This window comes from Silurus aristotelis (genome assembly GCF_946808225.1).
Source record: "Silurus aristotelis genome assembly, chromosome: 5".
Lineage (NCBI taxonomy): Eukaryota > Metazoa > Chordata > Actinopteri > Siluriformes > Siluridae > Silurus > Silurus aristotelis.
The window spans coordinates 27352523-27378594 of NC_139578.1; the positions used below are offsets into that span (position 1 = coordinate 27352523).

The 26072-nt window shown below is 38.4% G+C and overlaps 1 protein-coding gene and 1 long non-coding RNA gene across 4 annotated transcripts in view; one reads left to right on the forward strand and one right to left on the reverse strand.

Annotated features, from left to right (window-relative positions):
- Positions 1 to 26072, reverse strand: part of cacna1eb (calcium channel, voltage-dependent, R type, alpha 1E subunit b) — a 93025-nt gene that overhangs the window by 60297 nt on the left and 6656 nt on the right. For all 3 annotated transcript variants that reach the window (XM_083542560.1, XM_083542561.1, XM_083542559.1), the window contains 5 exons: positions 23561 to 23666; positions 22623 to 22762; positions 4424 to 4527; positions 1796 to 1954; positions 1468 to 1658 (listed from right to left, as the gene is read on the reverse strand). In XM_083542560.1, the coding sequence (XP_083398686.1) occupies positions 1468 to 1658; positions 1796 to 1954; positions 4424 to 4527; positions 22623 to 22762; positions 23561 to 23666 (700 nt within the window). The remainder of the gene's footprint in view (positions 1 to 1467; positions 1659 to 1795; positions 1955 to 4423; positions 4528 to 22622; positions 22763 to 23560; positions 23667 to 26072) is intronic.
- Positions 2233 to 2795, forward strand: LOC310726929. The gene is made up of 2 exons (XR_014533879.1): positions 2233 to 2285; positions 2540 to 2795. It is a non-coding gene; the product is annotated as an uncharacterized lncRNA (long non-coding RNA).

A 26072-nucleotide genomic window follows, 5' to 3' on the forward strand; every position in this document is an offset into this window, starting at 1 on the left:
CATGACAAGACGTCACTACAGATTACACACTGCTCAGACAGTTGTGTGTGGGTTGTGCTCTTGGGGTGAAGTTTGCCCAAAGCAGAAAAATTTCAATTTTGGACTTGAACTAAGAGCCAATTTATCCTGTATTACATGAAGAAACTAAATGAATTGTGACTCTTTCATTATCGGGTTCATGACCGATTATTATGTTGAATATTTACAATTCATTAGACTACTACACAATCTACACCGGTCAGGCATAACATTATGACGTTATGACATTATGACTGGTGAAGTGAATAACACTGATTATCTCTTCATCATGGCACCTGTTAGTGAGTGGAATATATTAGGCAGCAAGTGAACATTTTGCCCTCAAAGTTGATGTGTTAGAAGCAGGAAAAATGGGCAAAGGTAAGGATTTGAGTGAGTTTGACAAATTGTGAGCATCTCCAGAGCATCTCCAAAACATCAGCTCTTGTGGGACGTTCCTGGTCTGCAGTGGTCAGTATCTATCAAAAGAGATCCAAGGAAGGAACAGTGGTGAACCGGTGACAGGGTAACGAGTGGCCGAGGCTCATTGATGCAAGTGGGGAGCGAAGGCTGGTCCGTGTGGTCCGATCCAACAGACGAGCTTCTGTAGCTCAAATTGCTAAAGAAATAAATGCTGTTAATGCTCGACTGGTCAGAACTGTTTTAGCAGCAAAAGGGACCAACACAATATCAGGCAGGTGGTCATAATGTTTTGTATTATTATTACTATTAAGCATGCACCTGAATAGTCAAATCTTCACAGAGGTGTTATGAAATGAGGATCATACCATTATGGTTATATAGGGGTGCTTAATGTCTGATTTCACATAGAACTACCAAGTATGATACTATTATGAAAATGTTGTAAAAAGTAAATAAAAAAAAATTAAAAAAAACTTCCCCAAGTCCCCTGTTTCAGATTTAAGTTTCACTTTCCATGATCCCGACCAACACAGGAGCATCTCGGCGGCAGAGACTTGAACATTCAACAATGTCTGAAAGAATCTATAAAGGAATATTCTGTTTTAATTTAATTCTGTTTATTAATTGATGATCGTTTGTCGGTGCACATTGTTACACGGCCAGTTTAGACGATTTTATTCGATTTTCCGAATTGTAAATCCTGTCTGCAGTGTGGCCTTTCTGCAGTTATTATATGTTATTATTTTAGGTTTATCGATCCAAAATGTTTTATACATTTTCTTCTTTATCTTTGTGCGATGTTCTGTACATCGTGCTTTCAAATCTTATGAGAAATCGTTTTACGAAATTTTGGCTGGGGTTGGTTCCCTGATCGGGAATCGAACCAGGGCCACAGCAGTGAGAGCGCCGAATCCTAACTACTAGACCACCAGGGAACACTAAGGAAAATGTGGTGAAAATCAAAGATGTGAACTGAATGTGGCTCTGAATAAAAGCAGTAAATCTGCGTAAGTGAAGTAAGCTCACGTTGTAAAGTACAGCAGTCCAGCCCTCCATGGTAATACACTGGAACACAGTGAGCACTGCAAAGAGGATGTTGTCGAACTGAGTGATGCCGTCGTTCGGGCCGATCCACGAGCCGTTACAGTCGTATTTCTCCGGACACCTGCGCACTCCGCATGCAAACTCTACCTCGGAGGAGTCCACCGTCTCGTTATCTGATGACAAAATTCAACAATTAAATCGATAGAAAACTGTGTAAAGTGCAATCTTACACCCGTGTTATCCACTTCGTAAGCAACGCAATCATACTTAGGTCTCCTTCACAATTATATGGTTTAATAAGGACCCTAACCGAGGATATAGAGTTGCGGACGGCAGGTGTGGTGCAGCTTGCCACTGTAGAACTCCAGGCCGATGATAGCAAACATCAGGATGGCGAAGAACAGGAGGAGGCCAATCTGCAGCAGAGGAACCATGGCCTTGATGATGGACTTCAGGACGATCTGCAAACCTAATGTTAAACACAAAACTTTTACTTCCTTACCGATTACATACAAATATACAGTGAAACCCACTTATCTCGACCTCGGTTAACTCGACAACCCTATTAAGTCGCCGTTTTTGAAGTGGAACCGCCAAATTCTCGCTTTGTCTTAGCATTTTTTAATCGGTTATGGCGACTTTTTTATGTTGCCGAACCCTGATATCTCGAGCACAAGGGGGGAAAAATTTGCTATTTAACGTCAGTTATGTCGATGGGCGCTGTGCAGCCGCAGAAGAACTCAGGTGTTGTATTGTATACTGGTGAATCTCTGCTGTTAGTTAGTGCACATATGCCTTTTGTTGTTAAATGTTATGCAATGAACGGGAGGTGAAAGCCGTGCTTGCTTCCCCCGGTGGGAAGGCACATACCGGGATACGCATGAGCGTTAACAACGACCGCCGTGAACCAACATATACCAACAATAACGGACGGTGAGAGTGTGCACGTTGGGGAGCTGGTGATGAGTGATAAACGAGCACCATATATGCGCGATTGAAGCCGGGAGCTTCAGAGAAAGCGGCCAAGAAAGCGTGGCAGGTGGCTTCCTGACAGATAAACATGTACTGTATGTACATTTTTATAGCATGCCTTCATCAAACAAATCACGGCAACGCTGTTGTGTAAAAAACCCTCCAAAAACACGTGCATGCACATTCTCATTTATTAACGCACATCATGTACATAATGAAATTTCAAGCATGTTAATATATTGCCGCATATTGATTTTCGTTTATCTCGATCATCGGTTACCTCGATGCTTTTTGGCAACCCCCTAGGACATCGACATAACCGGGTTCCACTGTATATATATATATATATATATATATATATATATATATATATATATATATATATATATATATATATATATATATATATATATATATATATACATACATGCAGCATTTGATATCCAGAGCAACAACCAATTTAAGGGTTAAGAAGATTTGCCCAGTTTCATGCAGAAGTTCATGTTTGCTCTTTGTTCTAACTGGCTGTCCGTGATAAAATCGCAGACGTGGTAACACACGTGGTCAGAAAAGCACCAGTTAGCACCATTAGTCCCGAAACATTTTGATACCACCATCAATATGATTTCGCCAATAATTACGCTTTAATTCACAAATAATGATAATGATTTCTTCATTTAAAATTCCATTAATGACTTATTAATTCCTCATTTATATAATAGCAGCTATAAACATCAAGATTCGTTTATTCGAAAATAAACCTTCTGATTTCCTTGCTAAAGATTGATAAAATTTCGATTTCAGCAGATTTCCGAAAGATGCAGCATGTAGATCCACACATCGGGCAAATTCATGATATAACGTGTTCATGAAGGCACGAAAAAGGCAATTTACAGGCTGAAAATCAAAGCCACTAGCTCCTGTGTTTGGTGCGGCTGTTGATGAAGGCGTCTGGCTTATTAAGAAGATCAATGTTAAGATATTCTAAGGTGGGCTATTTATAGTGCGCGGGATGTAATTGTCATTAATGAAAGAAACCGGAGAATGAGCTCAGCGAGAGAATTCCTCAGGATGCTCAGGGTTCGTTAGAAAACTAGTCTGAACCGCATGCTCGGGATTCGGGCGACTGGTTTTGAGGTATGCACTGGAGATTTGCAATGAGGCCACACAAAATGGGATTCCAGTGGTTGGGTCTAGGACAGTGTGAAATGTGGGGATTCCAACATCGAGCAGAATGTAGAAGAAACTACATTTTCAGATCTGTTTTTAGGACATCTTTTCGTTTCTCTAAACCTTAGAGTGTTTCTTAGTTTATTGTCAGGATTATGCCAAACTCAGCCATTAACCATCAACCTCTGCATATTACATGGCTGTCACATGATACAAGTGTATCACAAACACACACATGAACCTGATTCCTTTATGTCCATAATAGGAAATTATATAAGTTCTATATTGTCATCACTCCATTGTCAAGCTGTTCGCTGTTCAAGCCATACTGGTAGACTGTCTTTGCATGGAAAGATAATTCCAGGCTTTATTATAACTAGATATCAGTAATTATTAGAAACAATAATACTTTAATTTCCACCAAAGCATACATTTACAGCAATTGGACAGACTCCCTTATCCAGAGTGATTGACATTTATCTCATTCAACTGAGCAAATAGGGGGTAAAGGACCTTGTACAAGAGGCCAGTAGTGGCAGCTTGGTCTTGATGAGATTTGAACTCACAACCTTCGGCACCAATTCCTCAACCCCTAAGCTACCACCTCCCCGACTTAATCGCTAGTTAAAATGGTCTACCAGTTTGACTAGCTCAGCCCTTGCTAGCTACAGGTGAAGTTCTAAAGTTTGTTCAAGACAATGTTAAGACTTGGGACATCAAAGGCTGTATTTTACTGTACTTTTGAGCTCTTGAGCTACATAACAAAAAATGTATGAAATCAATTCAAAACACTTACTGGGAATTCCTGAGACGAGTTTAAGAGGTCTCAGGACTCGCACTGCTCTCAGAGTCCTCAGGTCCACTGGGATGTTCATGTGAGCTCCAGCAGTGGCCAAGATCCTGCGTTCAGCACAATAAAATCACACACACACACACACACACACACACACACACACACACACACACACACACACACACAGATGTCTCATCGCTGACCTATTTTCAAACACTTCACATCAAACACAGGAACACAAAAATGACCAACGTTCTCTCACACATGCAAATTCATGTTTTTACCAAAAACTGTTTCATTTGGGTTTGTAAAGTACAACTCTACCCTAAAACACATCAAATATGAAAATATTAATAAAACGTTTAGGCAAATAATTGCACTATGCGTTCTGATCATCTCATCATAGCTTGAAAAATATGGTAAATCGAGACATAGCCTAGCCTACCCAAGTAGTATACTGTAATTAAATAATAATTGAACAAATTATGGTATATAATTTAGCAAAACAGAGCAATTTCTAGTACCGTATAGACTGTCGTATCACTTCGTCATGGTTAGATCAGAAAAAATCGTAAATCGAACCATCGTAACTCAGAGACCATCTGTGCAGTTTCATGTGGCGGAAAAAATATCCCTGAATGAATGAATGAATACATATTTAAAATCCAGGAATCCAAGAATAATTTGAACATATAGAGTGCCATGCAGGAAAAAAGAAGAAGAAAAGAACGCTATGTAAATGCTCATCCTCGTTTTATTATTGCCACCGAGCTGCCGTTAATAATAGGTTGGTGATAATTTGATGCAAAACACGACTCCTCATACGATTAGCATTTAATTACCGATCGTTCCCCAAAGTGTCTCCAAGCTTTAGCGTAAACAGTGCAAGTACAGATCCGTGTAACCGAACAACGATCCGTCGAGACATTCATCATATCTTTCATAACACCACGTGTCGATCGACACGCTTGCGAGTGGAGCAAGGAGAAGTAAAGCGGGGCTGTCGAGAACAGAGTACGAACGAGGTACAGAGGTAAAGAACGAGCGCATGCTGAGTGGGAGCGATAAGAAAAAAGGCCGAGGCGCGGGGGCGTCGAAGGGTGTTCAAGCCACCGAGCGAATGCCAAAGAGTGAAAACGCACCAGGCACGAGGTTATGAACCTGACTGGAACATTGTGTATAATTTTTAATTCAAGAGAAACTGCTGTGATGTTCAACAAGGCCACGAATCACCAACAGATCAAAGCGAACAGAATCTTATTACCTAAATTGGGTAATAGACTCGATTCCTGAAATCAGATATAGGATTTAAAACACATACGCCCATAAACAAACTCAAGTCTCAGTTGTTATATGTACAGCTAGAAAAGACACAATACTCGGTACCAATAAATGCAGTCGAAAAACCGAATACATCAAAAGGGCTGTTTGGAAATCCTCCAGAGAATATCCGTTTAAAATATTTCCATCTTCATGACTGAAGGTTTGGTGCTTTCTAAGTAAAGAGAGCTGAAATTGCTCTCAGTTAGAATGCAGAGCTAAATAAATCCTTTCAGAAATGCATGAAGACTCTCCTGAGAGAAATTGAAACACCATCAACGTAATTCCACTGAGAATAAAGCTAACACTTAAAAAACATAATTTTCTTTTGCATATTCCTTCAAAATGATCTGTGAAAAACAAATATTTGGTGTACAAACAGAATCCTAATGTAGAGCCCTGTTAAATTAGGGTCTAATAAGTGTGTGCTTCGTGTACAAGTTTCACTGTTCCATTGGATTTCGTGAGTACTAGCAACTGCACACACTTTCACATGAGCTCCAACGTAGCGCGCCAACCAGAGACTTAAATCCCAGCTGGGTACTATTTCTTTTGTGGGGTTTTCTTTTCTTTTGTCTTCTTTACATTTGTTTCTGTTAATAAATGTTTGTCCATATAATATATTCTCAAGTTATTTCTGAATGATATGTCTGTTATTTCTGAATGAAGAGAATGTCTAAAAGAAACACTGAAGTCTGAAGCCCGAGGTTAATGACAGTATTTTGGGGTTACTTTGGTAGCAAACAAATTACACCAAGTAAATTTAGATGTGCCTCTCACTTGTAAAATTACCCTAGACATAGTTTGAGCCAGTGAATCAGTGAGAGGGCTACACTAATAATATCTGAAAAAGTAAACTGATTTGCTTATAGTTTGGAAGGAAAGAAAAATTTTATTTGTTCCAGGGGTACATGATAAACAATTTACTAGATTAACGGGTAATACATCATGGGCTAATGGTAAATGAAAGTATGTACTGATCAGGAACTAGAAAACCCCTAACCTGAACTAATGCTCAAGGAAGGATAAAGTGTATGCCCTCAAGTCTTACTTGAACTCATTTCAGGTTTTTACATTAATAGGGTAAAAAGCCATATCTATGTGTTTAACAACAGCATACCTCCGCTTCTTTGTTTTCAAATTGTCTTTGTCTCCTTTCATTTTTGGATTCAACATCTGGCTTCATCTAGAGCCTTGAATTTGTGGCTGCCTTGCTTAAGGTAAATCCTAGGGGTTAGCGCCTGCCTGCCTGCTTGATCTAGATTTTTTAAATTGAGCTCAGGTTTGCTTAATCTAGATCCTTAAATTTAACTCTACCTCACTTGATATAAATACTCAGAACAATACTCAACCTCATAGTTGGAGAAAAATCAAGATTCTTGCATTTGTCTCTACCTCACTGTCCCTGAAACACTTAAACTAAATCTAGTCCATGTATTCAATGCTGCCTTACTTGCTCTGGATCTGTGTATTCAATGCTGCCTCATTTGATTACGATTACTGGATTTGACTCTGCATTACTTGATCAATGATCCTTATATTTGACATAGTCTCTCTTTATCTAGAGCCTTGGAATTGAGTCTGTCATGCTTAATCTAGATCCTTGGGTTTAACTCACCCTTGCCTTGATATAGATACTCTGATAAATACTCAACCTCTTTGTTAGAGAAAGTTCCAGATCATTGCATTTGTCTTTGCCACATGTGGACTCATAGATTATAATCTGACACACTTGAGCTAGATCTAGTCCTTGATTTCAATGCTGCCTTATTTGTTCTAGATCCTTGGATTTAACTCTGCTTTACTTGGAAAGGATCCTCAGACTTGACATAGTATCTATTAATCTAGAGTCTTAAATTTGAGTCTGTCATGTTTAAGGTTAATTCCTCGGTAATGGCCTTGTGTGATCGAGATTTTCAGATTCAAATTAGCTTGCTTGATCTAGATCCTTGAATTCAACTCTCCATTGCTTAATCTAGATCTTTGGATTTAACTTCCCCTCACTTGATATAAATATTTAGATAAATAATTCACCTCTTCGGTACAGAAAGGTCTAGATCCTTTCATTTGTCTCTACCACATGTTGATTCCAAAAGCATACTCTGATACACTCCTTGAATGTTAAAGCTGCCTGTTTTGATCTCGATCCTTTGATTCCACATTGCTTTACTTGATTGAGATCCTCAGATTTGACATAGTGTCTCTTGATTTAAAGCTTTGAGTTTGAGCTTGCCTTTCTTATGTTGATCCTTGGGTTACATCCTGCCGTACTTGATCAAGGTTTTCAGATTCAAACTCTGCAGCGCTGCATCTAGATCTTTGCATTCAATTCTCCCTCGCTTGATATGGATACTCAGATAAATACTCAAGGTTAGAGAAAAATCTAGATTCATGTATTTGATTTCACCTCATCTGGACACCTAGATTATACTTTGACACACTTGATCTAGATCTAGTCCTTGAATTCAATGCTGCAGTACTTGATCTTGATATAACAATGCCTTGTTTGATTTGTCTTCTTCAATTCAATACTGCTTTACTAGATTTGGATCAGATTCAACTCCTCTAAGTCTATTCCTCACTAGTATGTTGTTTGTGATCAAAAACATCTGACAAACGCATCATTCGAATGTAAATAAAAATGTAGAAATTATTTTCTACACTGAAGTCAGTTCGGTATCCATGGCAACACACTGAACATTTAATGATCAGATGTTCATTGTTGGTAAAGAAAAGATGTTGTTATTGCTTTATTTTGCTTGGTAATGGACCCACCTTCATCTGTTCACTAAATCTGTCCACTTTTTTAAGCCCAATTTGTATTTTGTAATCAACCAAAACAGTCATCTTCATATACATATAAGAAATGGAGTGATGAAACTTTTACCCAAGCCAAAAATCTAGCTTTGTCTAAAATGCACTAGCCAAGCTTTATATCTCTTCATCCAAATTTGCAAAAACTTACCAAACAAGCAACCTTATCGGATTGCATGAGAAATGGAGATTTTTGAAGCTTCCGTTTTAAACAAGGAATCGCAAAAAATTATGATTTTTGTTAGAAATAGCTGAATAAGCACATTTTGTCAAATTTGTAAAATAGGGTTCTTTTCAGAAAAGCAGCTTTGAATGGATCTAGATACTCCTAGGTGGAATGGCACACAAAGAGCCAGGCTGAATAAAAAAAATACATAATTAAAGCAGACTTTGCAAGGACACCTGGTACATGCTGATCATAATCACTGCAGTGAAGCAAAAGAAGTGAACGGATAATAGAATGCTAGGTTTAATAGAGTTCGCATGCTAATTTTAATTGCCATGTGACAGCTCAGCAGTACAGTGATGTCTAAAACACACACACCATGGAAACCATTTTTAAAGTACCCCCTGCTTTGCGTATATTAATGTTTTAAGACGTATTGATGGCTAAAGACACAGTAGACCATCCGTTTTTGTAGATACCATGCATTTATGTCCTATTGATCTCTGTGACTCCTGATTTTCAAGACTACAATTCCAATGATACTCAGCCTGCAACCTTATCGCAAGTATTGATAATTGATAACATTCACCAAATTGGACTCTAAACTAATCATCTACAAATCATCTATCAGCCGTAACACACACCCCAGCTCTGATCTATTGAGGCATGGACTCCAAAAGATCTCTGAGGGTATGCTTTGGTATGCCAGTGACAGATCCTTTCAGTTCTGTAACTTGGTTTCCATCAGGTCCCACAGGAACTTATTTGGATTGGAGAGCTGGGAATATTATTATTAAAATGTAAATTCATTCTTTATTACCGCATTATTTGTGTAAAGCTGCTTTGAGACAATTTTTAAAGCACTATACAAAAAAAATACAATTTAAATGAATTGAATTGAATTGAATTGGTGTGAATGTGCAGGGATCATCATCCTGCTCAAAGAGCCCACTGGTATTAGTAAATACCCTTATCAATGTCAATACCAATTTAATTGGTATACTGTATCCTTAGATGTAACACTGGTTTACTTGAATTGTATCCACAGATTCAGCAACCAAGATCAACCAGATATGGATCTTCACATTTTAAACTGCTTAATTTGATTTGGATCTTCAGATTCAAAAGGGCCTTACCCGATTTAGAGCATCATATACAACACTGTCTAACTGCCGTATCTGATTTGGATCCTCAGATTCAAAACTGCTTTATCTGACTTGGAAAATCAGATTCTCTGGTGGTCTAGTGGTTAGGATGCGGCGCTCTCACTGCTGCGGCCCGAGTTCGATCCCCGGTCAGGGATCCAACCCCAGCCATTAGGGTTGCACAAGCCTTAGTGCCGGTCCCAAGCCCGGATTAATAGGGAGGGTTGTGTTAGGAAGGGCATCCAGCATAAAAACGTGCCAAATCAAACATGCGGATAGTCCGCTGTGGCGACCTCTAATGGGAGAAGCCGAAAGAAAGTTTTAGATTCAGAATCACTTAATGTGTATCCCCTAACTCTATGACTATGCCCACTAGTTTAAAGGTTTAAAAAAACAACAACAGAGAACTCCATTGTAATGAAATAGATATACCTGGTCTGCAATAATGTTTGGGTAGAAAGTAAATGTAAAATTAGCACCCATATGAATGCCTGGGCACCATGCTTTTCAGCAAAACATAACTCAGTGCAATATCACATCTGCTGGTTTGCCCTCTTCCCATAGTGCATCATAGTGCCAGCTCCTCACAGGCAAGTAATATACACACACCTGGCTGTCCACACGATGTAAAATGCAATTAAATGAAATGGGATTTAGGATAAAGCATTAGTAAGGTCATTTAATTTGTCCATTGGACAATAAATGCATCCATTGTTAACCATAGCATGACTCATGTATCATTTGGTTCTTATCGAAAAACTAATGTATCCATTGGTTTCCATTTTACAATGCATGCAGCCATTGGTGTCTGTTGGAAATACATGTATGCATTGGTTACCACCAGACAATGCATGTATATATTGGTTCTTACTGGACAATCCATTGATTAGTTTCTATCACACAATGCATATTGGTTGGTTTCCAATAGATAGCGAATGCATCTAGTGTGTTACATTGGAATAAGTCATGTGGTCAGAATGGGTCTAATGCAATACACCCTGAAACTGATTAACAGAACATACAGAGGTTTTCCAAGATGGGTTCCACTCAGAACAGGCCTCGCAAGGGTCCATCAAAGAGTCCTCGTGTGGTGCGTCAGGTGCAGAAGTTGGCTTAAAAAATAGACGCATGAGTGCTGCAGCATTGCTTTAGAGGTAGAAGCAGAAGGTCCACTTGTCAGTGCTCAGACCATACGCCTCACAATGCAACAAGTCGGTCTGCATTAAGATTGTGTCCAGCATGTGTGGTGATGCCCTGGTGAGGAGAACCAAGAAAATTGTGTCTTGCATGCAGTCAAGCATGGTGGTGGTAGCATCGTGGTCTGGGGCTATATGAGTGCTGCCAGTACTGTGGAGCCGCGGCTCAAACATGCATTCAAACATGCACTGTGACATTCTGGAGCAGAACATAATGCTGCTCCCTTCAGAAACTGGGCAAAATAGCAATTTTCCAACATACTAATGACCCCAAACACACCTACAAGATGACAACTGCCTTGGTAAGGAAGCTAAAGGTGAAGGTGATGGAGTGGCCAAGTATGTCTCCAGACCTGAACCCTATTGAGCACCTGTGGTGCATCCTCAAGCGGAAGGCGATAAAGCACCATGTGTCTAACATCCAGCAGCTCTGTAATGTCATTATGGAGGAGTGGAAGAGGATCCCAGCAACAACCTGTGCAGCTCTGATTAATTATATTCCCAGAAGGATTAAGGCAGTGCTAGATAACAATGGTGCTCACTCAAAATATTCACCCTTTGGACACAGTTTTGACTGTTCACTTAGGGTGTACTTACTTTTGTTGCCAGTTATTTAGACAATAATGGCTGCATGTTAAGTTATTTTTAGAGGACAGTAAATCTGTACTACTGTACAAACTGCACATTGACTACTCTAAAATATATCCAAGTTTCATTTGTCCCTTGATAAGCTCTACTAAAATGTGTGCTGAAATGTCAGGGGTGTACTCACTTTTTTGAGATATATACATATAACAAGGTTAATCCAAAATATGATTTAAACCCTTGGTGTTTTATTTGTTTTACATTTTAATTAATAAGCCACCAACACCAAATTCCCTGACAAACACTTAACCTATCACGTCTTCTCACATTCATGCCCTGTCACGGGAAATCTTGCTATTGTACAACTTACACTTCATTTTCTTTTCACTATGTCTCTCAAACCTGACAGGCATGGCTCACCACATTCCAGCCCACTGCATTCAGCACACATTTCTTAATACGGCCTCTCTCAGGCTTCGCTGAAGGTGTCGACAAATTAATGATCACAGGGTGAATGTGCATGCCACGCTCGTCCTGAATGAGACTTTTACGCCTTTTGTGATGATGTCGTCCAAATATGTGGCGTCTTTCACCATTCTGAAAAGGGGGAGCGAAATTGCACCTGACACTTCCAAGCTTTGAATTCCTAACCCGAACTGAAGTCGCCCTCTCCCACACACGTACACCTACATGCTTGCACAGTAACGAGCTGTTAGAGGCCAAGGCGAAATCAGAAGGTGGAGAGAGAGAGCGAGAGAGAGAGAGAGAGAGAGAGAGAGAGAGAGAGAGAGAGAGAGAGAGAGAGAGAGAGAGAGAGAGTGGGGGAAGGGTGATGGTGGTGGTGGCCGTATCAACACTGAGCTGTGAATCATTAACATGACTCCAGCAGATGCAGAGCGTTTGAGTTATTCCCATTTGGATGCTAGTTGTTGTTTTTTGTTTTTTATATGTGCATGTTTAACATTTTGGTGACACAATGCAATGTGTGTCTGATTAATAAGGTCTTTTCTTTATTAAATGTTTTCAAAAACCATTATAATATCACCATAGAAACAAAAGTTGTTTCAGTGATTATGAGTTTGGTTAAGGCGTGTTTATTTAACGCCCTCTAAAGTGTTCTTTAAAGAAATCTAGGGTTTTCCTCAGGGTTTAATTCGATTCAATATCAGTTTAATCTGTGTAGAGCTTTAAACAATGGACATTGTCCCAAAGCAGTTTTACAGAGATAAAGAAGTTATAAAGTTGGTATGTTTAAGTTTAGTTCCTGTGCATGTGTTCCTCGTAACTGTTTCCTAAATGAACAACTGTGGCAATGAATAAGATGTTATGAGGAAAAACCTTCAGAGGATCAAGATTCAAAAGGGAACCTCTGCTCATCTGGGTGGCACCCAGTGGTGGGCGGTCAGGGCCAGCAAAGCCTTCTCTGCTGGCCTAAACACTATCAGAAGCACTGACCTACATTTAAAACCTAAATTCTAATATTTGTTCCATGAAATTGTATTAATTTATTGCCAACAGTTTATTCTCTTCATTTTGTAGCGTTTCTCTTGCTGCACTGCTTCCAGTATGCAATGCACTGCTTCCAGTATGTGGATGTTAAATTTTTTTTCCAATCAGATTTCAGCCTCTATGTGCTGCCATGTCAATTTAATCTGCCCAGGGCCTTCAAAGTCAGTACTGCTGGCCTTTATACCTTAGTCTTTATTAGCAATGGATCTGTTTCTTTAAGAAATCAGATTACATATTTGCCTCACAGGGCAGCTAGCTGGCCCAGAATAGCGTTAGCATTTTTCTGTCCTCTGATTGGTTGGTCAGAGGGAAACTGTTACAGCCAAGTTCGACTGGCAAAACACATGTGTAGCGCTGTACACATTAATAAATCAGAGTTAGACTTTTTAATGCCTACAGAGGAAGAGAAATTGATTTGGTACAAATACATTTTCGAAAAAAGCTAGACATCAAGAGAACAGGTCGGCTAACCCTGAAGCTATCTAGCTTGTCTCAGCCCGGGAAATGGTTTGTTTTCCATTTCCAGACAAGTGAATACGAGTGGTACCACTGGATTACACTCTCTAGGAGCGATGCAAATTATGAGGCTGCATCTCTGGTGAGTAGGTTGTATTTTATTTACATTTATAATGTTTTTGTCACGTTATCAGACAAATATTGATTCTGAACTGCTCCAGATGATGTAGGTGGCACAGTTGCGGTTGTAGTGTAGAGGTTTGGAGTCTTAACTGGGTTTTTTTGCTTTAGTAAAATGGTATTCACCCTCAATATGTGAAATGCTTCTCTCTCTCTCTGTAATGCCACGCGCTGTTATATTGCGTTTTTGCATAGTATCATTGTTTTCTATTATTGTGATGTGATAGTGGTGGTATTAAGAGGTGAATATAGTTGGGTAAGTCCCCATTAAAGGCCCAGGTACCAAATGCATGGCCCACCACTGGTTGCACCAAATTATAGTAATATATTAAATATATTGTAACATATACATTACATAACAGGATTCACTTGAATTTTCACTTGCATGCTATTTTATTTTATTTAAAAAAAAATTCATGTTGAACATTGAAGACATGGTACACCATGCTGATGTATGAATAATGAGGCCTAGCTTCAGACTCACAGGCTGCCGTGACTGTCAAAGATGGCACTTTTGGTCATTTCACAGGCTCGACACAAACAATAACACTCTTTAGCGCTTCTTAGTGCCGAGACTTTTTATTTATTTCGGCTGACTGTTAAACACTTACTCAGACATGCAAAAAAAAAAAAAACATGACTCAGATCTCCACCTTCAGCACGATCGCAGAAAAGAAAGTCAGCTCTTTTACTCAAAATCCAGCTTCAGACTTAACGATAAATCAATTATATCATAACCAAGTGTTTTTGCTTCGTACAACTATTGAAGAGCAGTGTTTATTGGGAGACACTACCCATACGTTGGGCAAAAAGGTTCTCTAGAACCAATAACACCAATAAGTCATTTTAAAGGTTCAGTCCATCAGAAGATGATTGACATTGACATGGTGCCACTCAGATGAAGATGGATTCCCTTTTGAGTTTTGTTCCTCTCTAGGTTTCTTTCTCATAGCATCTCAGGTATGAGGAAGATTTTCCTCACTCATTAGGGACAAACTTATATACATTCTTTTACAATCTTTTTATCTCTGTACATCTGCTTTGAGACAATTTCCAATGTTAAACAAATAAAATGAATTAAATTGATGTATGAATGGTTTTGTTTCGTTCTGTTGTTGTAAGACATTTCTATAATATTGTCCCATTTGAAGAAATATTAAAATGGTTGCTGAAATGAGAGGGTTGCACTTACATTTGTGAGACACTGTATTTATTTTAGGTATTACATCTAATCTCCAAAAGGTTTCCTTCAACCTGCAGTAGGTGGATTCCTTCTGAATTGGACATTGTAGGTGTGAATGAGCATTTGAACACGTGTACAGTATACACAATGCCCTGTGATGGTCTAGACCAGAAGTCACCAACAAGGTAGCCCGCAAGGACCACATGAGTAGCCCACAGGCCTTTTCTAAAAAAAGCTGTTTCCTGATTTGTTAAATCATTGTTGATAATTATTATGAGAAATCATTAACATGATCAGTGTCTTCACATAGATAAATATTATTAATTATTAATAATAACATATAATTAAAGGTATATTGAGCAAATTTGTTATCTTAGATCAAACTGAAAACTGTGTATCAAACTGGTAGCCCTTCACATTAATCGGTACCCAAGAGTACTCCTAGTTTCCAAAAATGTTGGTGACCCCTGATCTAGACACTAATCCATGGTTCCGAGGATGAATCAGGAACCAGGATCAAGCACTTCCTGAAGATGAACGCTGGAACAATCGGCATTAAAAGGTGGATGCAAGTTTCTCCTAGCTGCACTAGAACTACTGTAGAATGCTAGAACTTCGCAAACTTTCCAGATTTCATCAGGTGAAGCGTTTCCTAGGCTGTCACATATCTTATTCTTCGAATGTCACGTGACTGCCTAATTTAATACAAATGCCAGAGGATCAGCTTGACAGAAATTTCGGTGCAGACTTTATCCACATTTCAGGCCCTTCGCTGACATACTGTCATGCACCATATCGTCAAAAAATTCAACCTCTCCAAACAGACCAGCACAGCTTTTGGTTTACAGAGGCTTATTTAAGAAGCATTTGTAATTTTAAACACTTTACACCCTCAAACAGAGCTAATATAAAAAGGAGAATAGCTTCCCAGGGGGGCACACTAACCTCCGACAGGGAGCCACTTACATGCACACGAGTGCTGCCAATAAAAGAACTGTTATACCAAAATGAACATTACGGTATATTAAAGATAAACTTTCTCCACGTGCGATCCCCTCGGACTTAGAAAGAATATCAAATTAGCTCGGTGCGTCTCTGCTGATTTGCTAGAGGCGATTCATTAATTCCGGATGAAATGACAGCCGCTAGCTGTGGTCCACTGGCCTTGTTTCTAGTCCCCGCAGACTGCAGTGACACATGTGTAGTTTTCTTTTAAGTCTGACTTACTTTTTTTCTGTGTCGAAGAAGGCCCAGTGTGTGATGGCTAAAAGTGTGTCAGCTGCATACAGCAAGGGGGGGGGAAACTGGGTTACATTGCAAAGAGGAGAGATTGTACTAGGAAGGGGCAAATGTGATATAACAGATTAGCTCTAAAATTAGGGAATTGGACACCTTTAGCATCCATCTCCTGGCTATTTACACATTTTAACTGAATCCTAAAAATCCGCCTGTAATATACGATAAAGCTTTGGCTGTCGGAAATCATGTACAGAGACTTGCGACGTGAAATATACAGTATTGAGACGACAAATTAATATGCTGCAGGAAGCTCATGCATCGGATTCAGTTTATTATTTGGTAGGAATGGTTGAGAAAGCCTGTTTGCTTTGTGTATTTAATCTATATAGAGAGTGTGTGTCCCTTTCACAACATTAGTGAGTCTAGTATATGATTATGCTTCATTTCAAGATTAAATTGTAATATTATTCATTGTGTCCATGCCTATGTGCTTGTACCCATAATTCTTTGTGCTTTCATAAGTAAGAAAATACATTCGTTGCTATAATATAGCTATAAAATAGATCTTGACATATGTAAAATATCATCTAATGGTCGTAATTGATTCACTTTTACGCACAACCTATTAAAAAATACCTCAGTAGTCTTTTAATAATGGTCCATTTCTTGATTTAATTCACTTTGTTTTTACTTTTAGGATGACCATTAACTTTTAGAAACATTACACAGTTTTTAATTAGGATTATATCTCTAAAACCTCAATAGTGTTTCTTTTATGATACACTGTAGCCCCAAACAAATATATTTTGGTAATTGGTTGACATTTCAAGAGTACAAACATGAGCCTTAATGGCTGAAAGAACACCACCAGGGATATGGGTTTGATATAATAAACAAAATGGAAGAAAATCAACGTATTTATGTTTGCAATGAAAGAGTTTGAGAACAGTATTCATTTGATACAATGACACCTACTGTACTATAAGTTATATACATGAATTGCAAAAGCTGCCAGTAATACTGATTCATTTATCATAAAATCATGAGATAAGAGGTCATATGCTAATATACATTATATTGACAAAGGTATTTTTATAATATACTTGAACTAGGAGACCCAAACCAGTTCCCTGTGCACAAAGCAAACTCTATGAGATATTCAATTCAATTCATTTTTATTTGTATAGCGCTTTTAACAATGAACATTGTCTCAAAGCAGCTTTACACAGATAATGCGGTGATTAAAAATGAATATGTTCTTTATGAGTAAGTTTGTCCCTGATGAGCAAGCCGGTGGCGACTGGCGACTGTGGCAAGGAAAAACTCCCCGAGATGGCATAAGGAAGAAACCTTGAGAGGAACCAGACTCAAGAGGGAACCCATCCTCATCTGGGTTACACCGAATGTCCATTTGTGGCGGGTATACAATGTTGCGGGGTGCAGTGATGATGATCAAAAGCGAAGTGTATTTCTGAGTCAGTGTAGGAGACTGTTGACATCAGTGTAGGAGACTGTTGACATCCAATCCAGGCAGGCCTGGATGAAGTGGGAAGATCCACGGGGGGGAGAGGGGCAGGAAGATATGTGAGTGCTGACTACACCCCAGACCTGCTCACCTTCTCACCTACATCAGTACCTGACTTTACCAACTCTCGTAGCTAAATGAGCACAAATCTCCACAAAATCTAGTAGAACATCTTCCTAGAAGAGTGGAGGTTACTATACTAGCAAATGGGGACTAAATGTGGAATGGAATGTACCAATCGTATGGTCAGGTGTCCACAAACATTTACCCATATAGTGAATTTATGTTGTTGTCTGAAATAAAAAAGCAGTTTTTGTCCTCTTTATATGTAGTAAAGGAATAAACTTAAGGTTGTTAAGACACTTTCAAGACTGAAGACACTCAATAGTGTCATAATGGCAAACGTTGTAAATAGTAAACATTATAATCATGATTCCATGTCAAAAATCCCAAACTGGGATGTGAGAAAATTCATCAAACTTTGCTATTGTCATGTTTATCATTATAAATAGGTTCGATTCATTCACCAGTCAAACAGCGTATTTATTCTCTTTAAAAATAAAAAAAATGCTGCCATAGTAAAAAAAAAACAATGTGACTCGAACATGTGCCACTTTAACCGCAACACCCTTAGACTTGAGTGTCGGAGCAGAGCAGTTTCTCAAAGCCAACATCTTGGCTGAGTTTTACTTCATCTCGTCTGCTGACTGGCTGACGTCATGGAACCTTTGCCAAAATTCTGTTTGGATGAAGGATGAAGCCTCTCTATTTAATCAGCACTGGAAAGCTCTAAAAGCCTCAATAAGGACGACTTCAGGACAATATCATACACCAAGAAAAAAAATAGGCCATTAAAATGATCTTCCATAAATTCAACGCCAATCAAATGGAACTATTTATAGACTCCTAATATAAATATAGATATCATTTCATATAAATCATTTTTAAAACTGCTTTCAATGTGACTTTGGAGTGGGGTATTTAAATTACGTCCAGCTACGTATGCATCACTATAGAAATCATTACACAAATTACAATGAATTATTCATAACACTTGCACATCCAATCCCTTAAGCTATTGTACATGATATGAAATTTCGACCACATGCATGGAAAAAGACTTGAAATGCTCCTGTAATCCTCATGAGAAGTTACCTATAGGAACTATAGATTTATAAACATAGGCAAATGACTCAAACGTCTTCATCTCAGTTCAGAGAGGTCACTTCAGTTGAAATCCATGTAAACAACCATAAAAACACAACTTTCTAACCTGGAATCGCTGCAGTGTTTCGGAATGCTGCAAAACCCACCCATAGCGACGCCCCCGTACAGAAACCCAGCAGCAGCTGACAGTGTTACTCACTGCCACCTTCTAACCGATAAAAAAAAAACGCTTTAAGGGAAAAACTGTATGGAGAAACTCCCGAATAATAAAACTTAGAGAGATCGGGAGATGTAAAACTTCCAGTGCATGACAGTAAACAACAACATGTCGACCAACTTAAAGCGCATTTCCACATGCACAAGTGGGATTTTGCAGTCTTGTTGTCAGTGGTGGAAAGTAACGAAATCAATGCAATTCCTTAAGTAGCTTTTTTTTTCACGTATCTGCACTCTACTAAAGTATTTCCATGTAGGGAGACTTTAAATTTAAAATCCAAATATGCTTATTACTTCTTGCGAAATTTCTTTTTTATTTATGAGGTAAAAAAACGTAACTATTCAAACACAAAGCAATCCACCAATCAGTGTATAGCGGCGCACTTGTTTTGATTAGCGTTTGGTGTATCTACTTATCACCAACATACAGTTAAACATCAGTTCAACAGCAAAAACGTTTTGGGAGGAATAAATGATAAACTCCTGACTCGAACGCGCTACAACACCCGTGGCCTTGTTTGTGCGATTTTTTGAAATAGTTAAAAAGAAGGTTTTGTTCTCATGATCATTATAACAGAAATCAACCAGTGTTTGACTCATTAATATTATTCTATTAATAGATCAGTGTTCTGAGAGTAACATTAGAGTCTCTTTACATAAACTACATTTATTTAGCAAAGAGTCTTGTGACCAAAATGATAACATGAACATTATACCCATTATAAATCATAGTTCTTTGGATACTTAGGTACATTTTAAGGCAAATACTTTTGTACTTTTACTCAAGTAAAAGTTTAAAGGGACACTTTTACCTCTACTGTATCTCTACTACATGGTTTGTGTACTTTGTCCACCACTGCCTTTTGGTAAATATTACCATGTTCTCGCCCTACTAGACTTGTATTTATCTTCCTTAGGGATGAGGGGAAAATTAAACCAATTCATGGCTGGGTTTTAAGATGTTTTAAGATGATGACAATCTGGATAGACTGGCAAGTATTTACAATGATTAACAATGAAAGAAAAGGTGTTGACATTTATGGCATTTGACAGACACCCTTATCCAGAGTGACTTACAGTTATCTCAGTTCTACAGCTGAGCAATTAGGAGCTTTGCTCAAGGGCCCAGCAGTTGCAGCTTGGTAGTGCCAAGCTCTGAACCCATGACCTTCTGAATAGAAGCCTAACAGCTTATCCACTGAGCTACCACTTCTAACTTAAAGTAAGCTACTGCAGTGCTCATGTGGCTGCATTTTGTTTCCATAATGACATAAACGCTAGAAAGGTACGAACTCATTCACTTCCTTAGAATCAATTGTAACCCAAGTAACATACAGTTACAATGGCATGCAGAGTAATCCACCGATCGCATAAACACTTCCTAATGACCTTACCAAACTATATAAATGTTTTGTGATCTCTGTGTATGACTTAGAAAAGGCAGAATTCTGGCTCTACTAACTAAAACAGCTAAAAAAATAAACCATTATTTATTATTCATTTATTCAGTTTTGCACTGCAAACATCATAAACAACTTCTGAATGCTGGCAAATGAGTATGGTATATACAGGATAATCCATGGCTAGGTGTGTATTGTTATTATGCAAGTCGAATCTAGCTGTAGATACAAAACTACTTGATGTAATTATGGCTCAATGGCTTCTAACTGTATACTATGGTGAGCAAGGAAAACATTAATAGCAACATAACCTCAAACAAAATGATATAGTATAAGCACTTAAGCAGTTGTAAATACATTGATACTGCAGGTGTGATTGCCAAGTGTCCAAACTATCCAGCTCTAACACACCTCTAGGCTAATATATTAAAAAAGAAAGATATCTTTGAACTTTTTCTTAATCTTTGCATTAGAACCAAAGTCTCTGTGATGTGCATTTCTCATCTACTGGCAACGTCCACTCCATAATCCCACCTCACCTAATCTATGCAATGTGTTTTACGATAAATTCAGTTCTGAACAAAATAGACACTTTGACCCTACTAAGATAAAATTCTGAAGATTTTCGATAAAACAAGTTATTGTCTGATACATATTATATTCAAACCTGCTCAATCTGGCAACTTAAAATTTCTATGGCGTCAGCATGGGGCAGCGTGATTCTTGTCCCAATAGACCTATATTTTAGCAAGTTTTTAACCACTAGGTGTGATAATTTGTTTGTGGAGCTAAATGGGCAAAATACTTACTTACATTATTATTTGCACTGCCTCACTTTACATACAATGCACAAACTAAATAGTTAATATATTAATTAATTGTTGTTTTTTTTAAATATATTTTTTTAATATACATACATATATATATATTTATATATATTTAGTGCCAGCTTAAGACATTCCTTGTAGGTGCGACCCATAATACTTGGCAACAAGGATGATTCTGCTTCTATTGGATCCCTGGTGACTCAAAAGTGGGTTTGCTTAGCAGTTCTTGTGGGAGGTCATAGCTCATTGGTCAAGGCTCTGGGTTATTGATTGGAAGGTCAGGGGTTCAAGCCCTAGTATCACCCAACTGCCACTCTTGGGGCCCTTGAGCAAGGCACTTACCTTCACTATTTAGTTGTATGAATGAGATAAACGTATGTCGCTTTGGCTAAGGGCCTCTGCCAAATGCCATAAATGGAAGGTCATGAGTTTAAATCTCAGCACCTCTTTGCTACAAGTGCTGGGCCCTTAAGCAAGGCCCTCAATTGCTTAGTTGTATAAATTATATAATTGTAAGTCACTCTGCATAAAGACTTTCCCAAATGCCGGAAACTGAGTGGTAGTTAGTATGGTTTTCTTGGTTGATTGGTATAAGATGCATAAGGTTCGGAAACGCCACCTCTGCCAATAAGATCTTGCTTTAAGTGTCTAAAAGAAGAAAAAAGGCTTCCTTATTTAAGAAAGTATCCTGCATTTAGGAGCACGTTTTCACAGCTAGACCTTAATGCCCAGGTAGCACCTTTTCAAATCCTTGATCGGACCAAAATAAAAGAACTGACAAGATTATCCAAGAATCATTTTGGTAAGGATCCAGTCTTACTCAGAGCTCCAGCTCTGGCAGCTTGTTCTGTCGCATAGCTACCAGCAAATCAGTCTGATGATGATGATGATGATGATGATGATGATGACGCTTTTATATAAACCTGATCGGAAAAAAAAGTGAGGGTTGTGATGTCGGTGTGAAAGTAAGAAGTCTAAATGCTTGCATTTATCAGCACAGAACGAAGCTCTGAATAAGTAGTGTGGGGGGGGGGGGGCAGGAACATGAACATGGATGGTTTGGTAGGAACTTTATAATAATAACTATTGATTGGTGGCTGGAAAAATAAAATATATCTTCCTATTTAAAATATCTATCAATGGACAGTGACACTGTTATGGTTTTACAATGCATCAATGGATTGATTGGGCGTGGCTTATCTTTGGTAGAACATTTAGAACTGTTTCGAAAAAATATGAGGATTTCAACTAAAAGTCAGAGAAATATCACTTACCCGCTTAGCACCACAATAAAATCCATGACGTTCCAGCCATTCCTTAAGTATGAGCCTTTGTGAAACACAAACCCCAAAGCGAGCAGCTTGATGGCAGCTTCGAAACAAAAGATCCCAATAAAATACGGCTCGGTCTTCTCCTGTTACAGTGTGGACAGAGAAACAAAGCGAATGAGTGCTGTTCAGCAAAAAAGTTTATGAGATTGATTTGACGTCTTTCTATTCAACCTCAATTTTCCACACATTTACTTTTAGATTATATACCTAGGAGACAGGTTTTTATATATATTTTTTTTGTGCATAACAGAGCAGTGTCTAGACTGTAGGTGAGCTCGTTTCATCTGTTGTGTTCGATTTCAATGTCTTTATCAAAGTAAAAAAAGGAGAGGAAACGAGCTCGGTGTCGTTACCACGGTTAAGCCAAGAGATACAGGGGAGGGATAAAAGGACGAGTCAGAGGTGAGATAAAGACACATTGTTTCCTCTTTAATGCACATGAGAAAAACATAAAAATCAGCATTTGCTATTGATACGACGGCTCTCATTTAAGTCGACGAGAGCTATGAGCTTTGATTCGCAGAATCTGCCCATGAATCATGCACGCACCGAGCGCAAAAAGGGCTGTGGGCGTTGCAGATATGACGTGCGGTTGTATATTATATTAAACACGTCCTCCACGTTCTCTTTGTAGAGAGTTCATCATGATCATGGCGCAACTCTTATCTCACTTAGAGATTCAGACTAAAAAGCTCTTTAATGTGCAAGCGCAGATCTGATAGCACGCCATCATATGACTCAGTACTGTTTCATTTGCACTTATGCTTTCTTTTTTTCTCTTTTCAATATCCATATCATGTTCAAAAAAATCCTACAGCATTCATGCTTATGGTGTTTGGATAAGTCTAGAAGTTACAGTTGTTGAAAAGAATAAAACTCACCAGTTTTTTGGCCATGGGTGTTTTGTCCTCTCCAGGAAGATGCTGCTCCAAAGCCAGAACGACGCAATTGGCAATAATGGTAGTGAGGATCATGTACTCGAATGGAGTAACAGGTAGGTTAAGGTGTATAGAAAACTCTAATGGACAGTCAATAAAAAACAATGAAACAACTTGTATATCAATCGAATCATACAGTATACTTGACATGTGTTTAACAGTTTCCAGCATTACCCACAATGCCATCTGGTAGAGCGTAGACACACAGTCTGCACTCGCTCTGTGGCTTTGATCGTCTTCATTCTAAAAAATTTTTTTGATAAATCTAGATCTTATCGGATATTGTTTATATGTAAACTGGCTCAATCTGGCAACCCTGCCTATAACTGTCCTGTGCATTTTTCTTTTATGGAAAATGTTCATACAGTAAACAGCAGGCAGCATGATTCTTGCCCCCTTTAGACCACTAGGAATAATTTTATCTCTATGGAGCAAAATGGGAAAAACTATGGAAAACCCTCGCTTCATCTTTATCCAAAGAGAGAGATGCAGCGGTGCTTTAATCCTGTTATCTATCTGGCTTGTACACTTGCTGAAAGAGATCAGCTTTTAAAACTTTTTTCACCATCACCCCAATCTTCACTATCGCTAGCTGAGGTGAGTCTCTGTCATAACTCTATGCAACCGCATTTCTATAACCGCAATACATTCTGGGATTTGAGTCCGTCTTTACTACTGTTGAAGCTCTATTTCTCATCAATATGATGCTGAACGTCACCTGTAAAATAGCTCATCTGTTGTCTTTTGGAGCTACCAGCCAAAAAGGATTCTTCATGCTCAAGATCACTTCCTGTAATGGCATCGATGTGACACACAACCATGAACTTTTCATAGAAATGATAGAAGAAACAGCACCAGCCATGAACATATATATTTTTCAAATCCAATTAATGTGTTTAATAGCAGCCAGCCACCTTTATTTCCAACAACCATCACCTTACTGAACTCTACAGTACACTGCTAAGACACTGATGTCTCTCTAATGTTGTACTGATTTCTACTGCCAGTAATCATTGTGCAGTTCAGCTACAACCTGTACATTTCTATTATCTCTGTATAACTATATATTATTGTAAATTCATAGCATATCCTAGCTTGTCTTTTACAGTTTATATACTAGGGGTGCAATGATACAGGTTTGCAAACATTTTTACATGCGGAACATAGTTACAATCTGAGTTTCCTCAGGAACGTATAAAGTGGCGCACTTTGAGAATTTTATTTTAAAACTTGAAAAAATACACAACAATGCCAGGAGTATAAAGAAAACTAGAGTTAGCACAGTGTCATGGCTACACACACTGTACTGGAAATAAGATTTGTTATTGTTGTTGCACATATATGAAAATGCTAAAGTATTTATTGTGCTAGCCACTACCTGGTTAGCCGCTAACGCTAGCACTATGGATTTAAGATTTAAGATTTTTTATTTGTCACAAACATAGTTATATGCAGGATACAATTTGCAGTGAAATGAAAAGGTGAAAAAAAAAAAATCAAAAACTTGAATTCATAGTGCTAACGTAGTTTAGTTTAAAACCCAAATGAAGTGACTTTTTAGCGAACTAATCTTTTTGTTAAGTCATTTACTTTAATTCGTTTTTTTGAATTAGGAATGAAATCAAATATTAAATTTCCAATAAGCAGATCGGTGAAACGTCTACATACCCAAACTTCAACTATAGTTCTAATAATTTATATATGTATATATAACTGTCAGGCGGAAGAACGTGCCGGAAACCGAAATGCAAATAACGAAGGTTTTAATGAACAGCAAAGGTCAAATGGCAGAAAACAGCAAACTAAACATAAACTCCAGGTTTGACTTAACCTGGTGAATGCAATGAATAGAGAGTTTGTGGAACTTAATAAAGTCCAGCAAACACAGTAATCTGTAGCTAGGGTAGTCCGACGTGTTTCTTCAGGTGAAAATGTAGAACGGACAATGAGCTGGTGGGGGAACGGAGGTTATATAGGCTGGTGGTTGATGAGTGCCAGGTGCTGGTGGTTAGTAGGTTCGAGAGCTACTTGGAGTGATAGGTGGCTTTGGTGAAGGTGTGGCTGTAAATCCCTGACAATAACTGCATAGTATGTATTGGAATCATGTGACAAAAGAACAAACAATTTGAACCAGAGGACATTGAGATGAACTACTCAATTCTGTTTCCTGTGTAGTGCACTGCATAACGTCTATGGGAGTCATGTGATAAAAAGAAGGAACGAGACAAACTAAAAGAGTCAAGAGATGAACTACTTATTACTTATCTTATTAGAGTGTAGCTTCTACTGCAAAACAATGCAGCAAAAAATAAAATACAAATGAATTTATTTAAAAATTAAAATCTGGAGAAATCGGATGCTAATCTGCGATTTTTTTCATAATCATTTCTATTAGCTAGACCTTTGCTAAAATTGCATGTGCATCGCCGTGCTAAATTACAGTGTCATCCATACT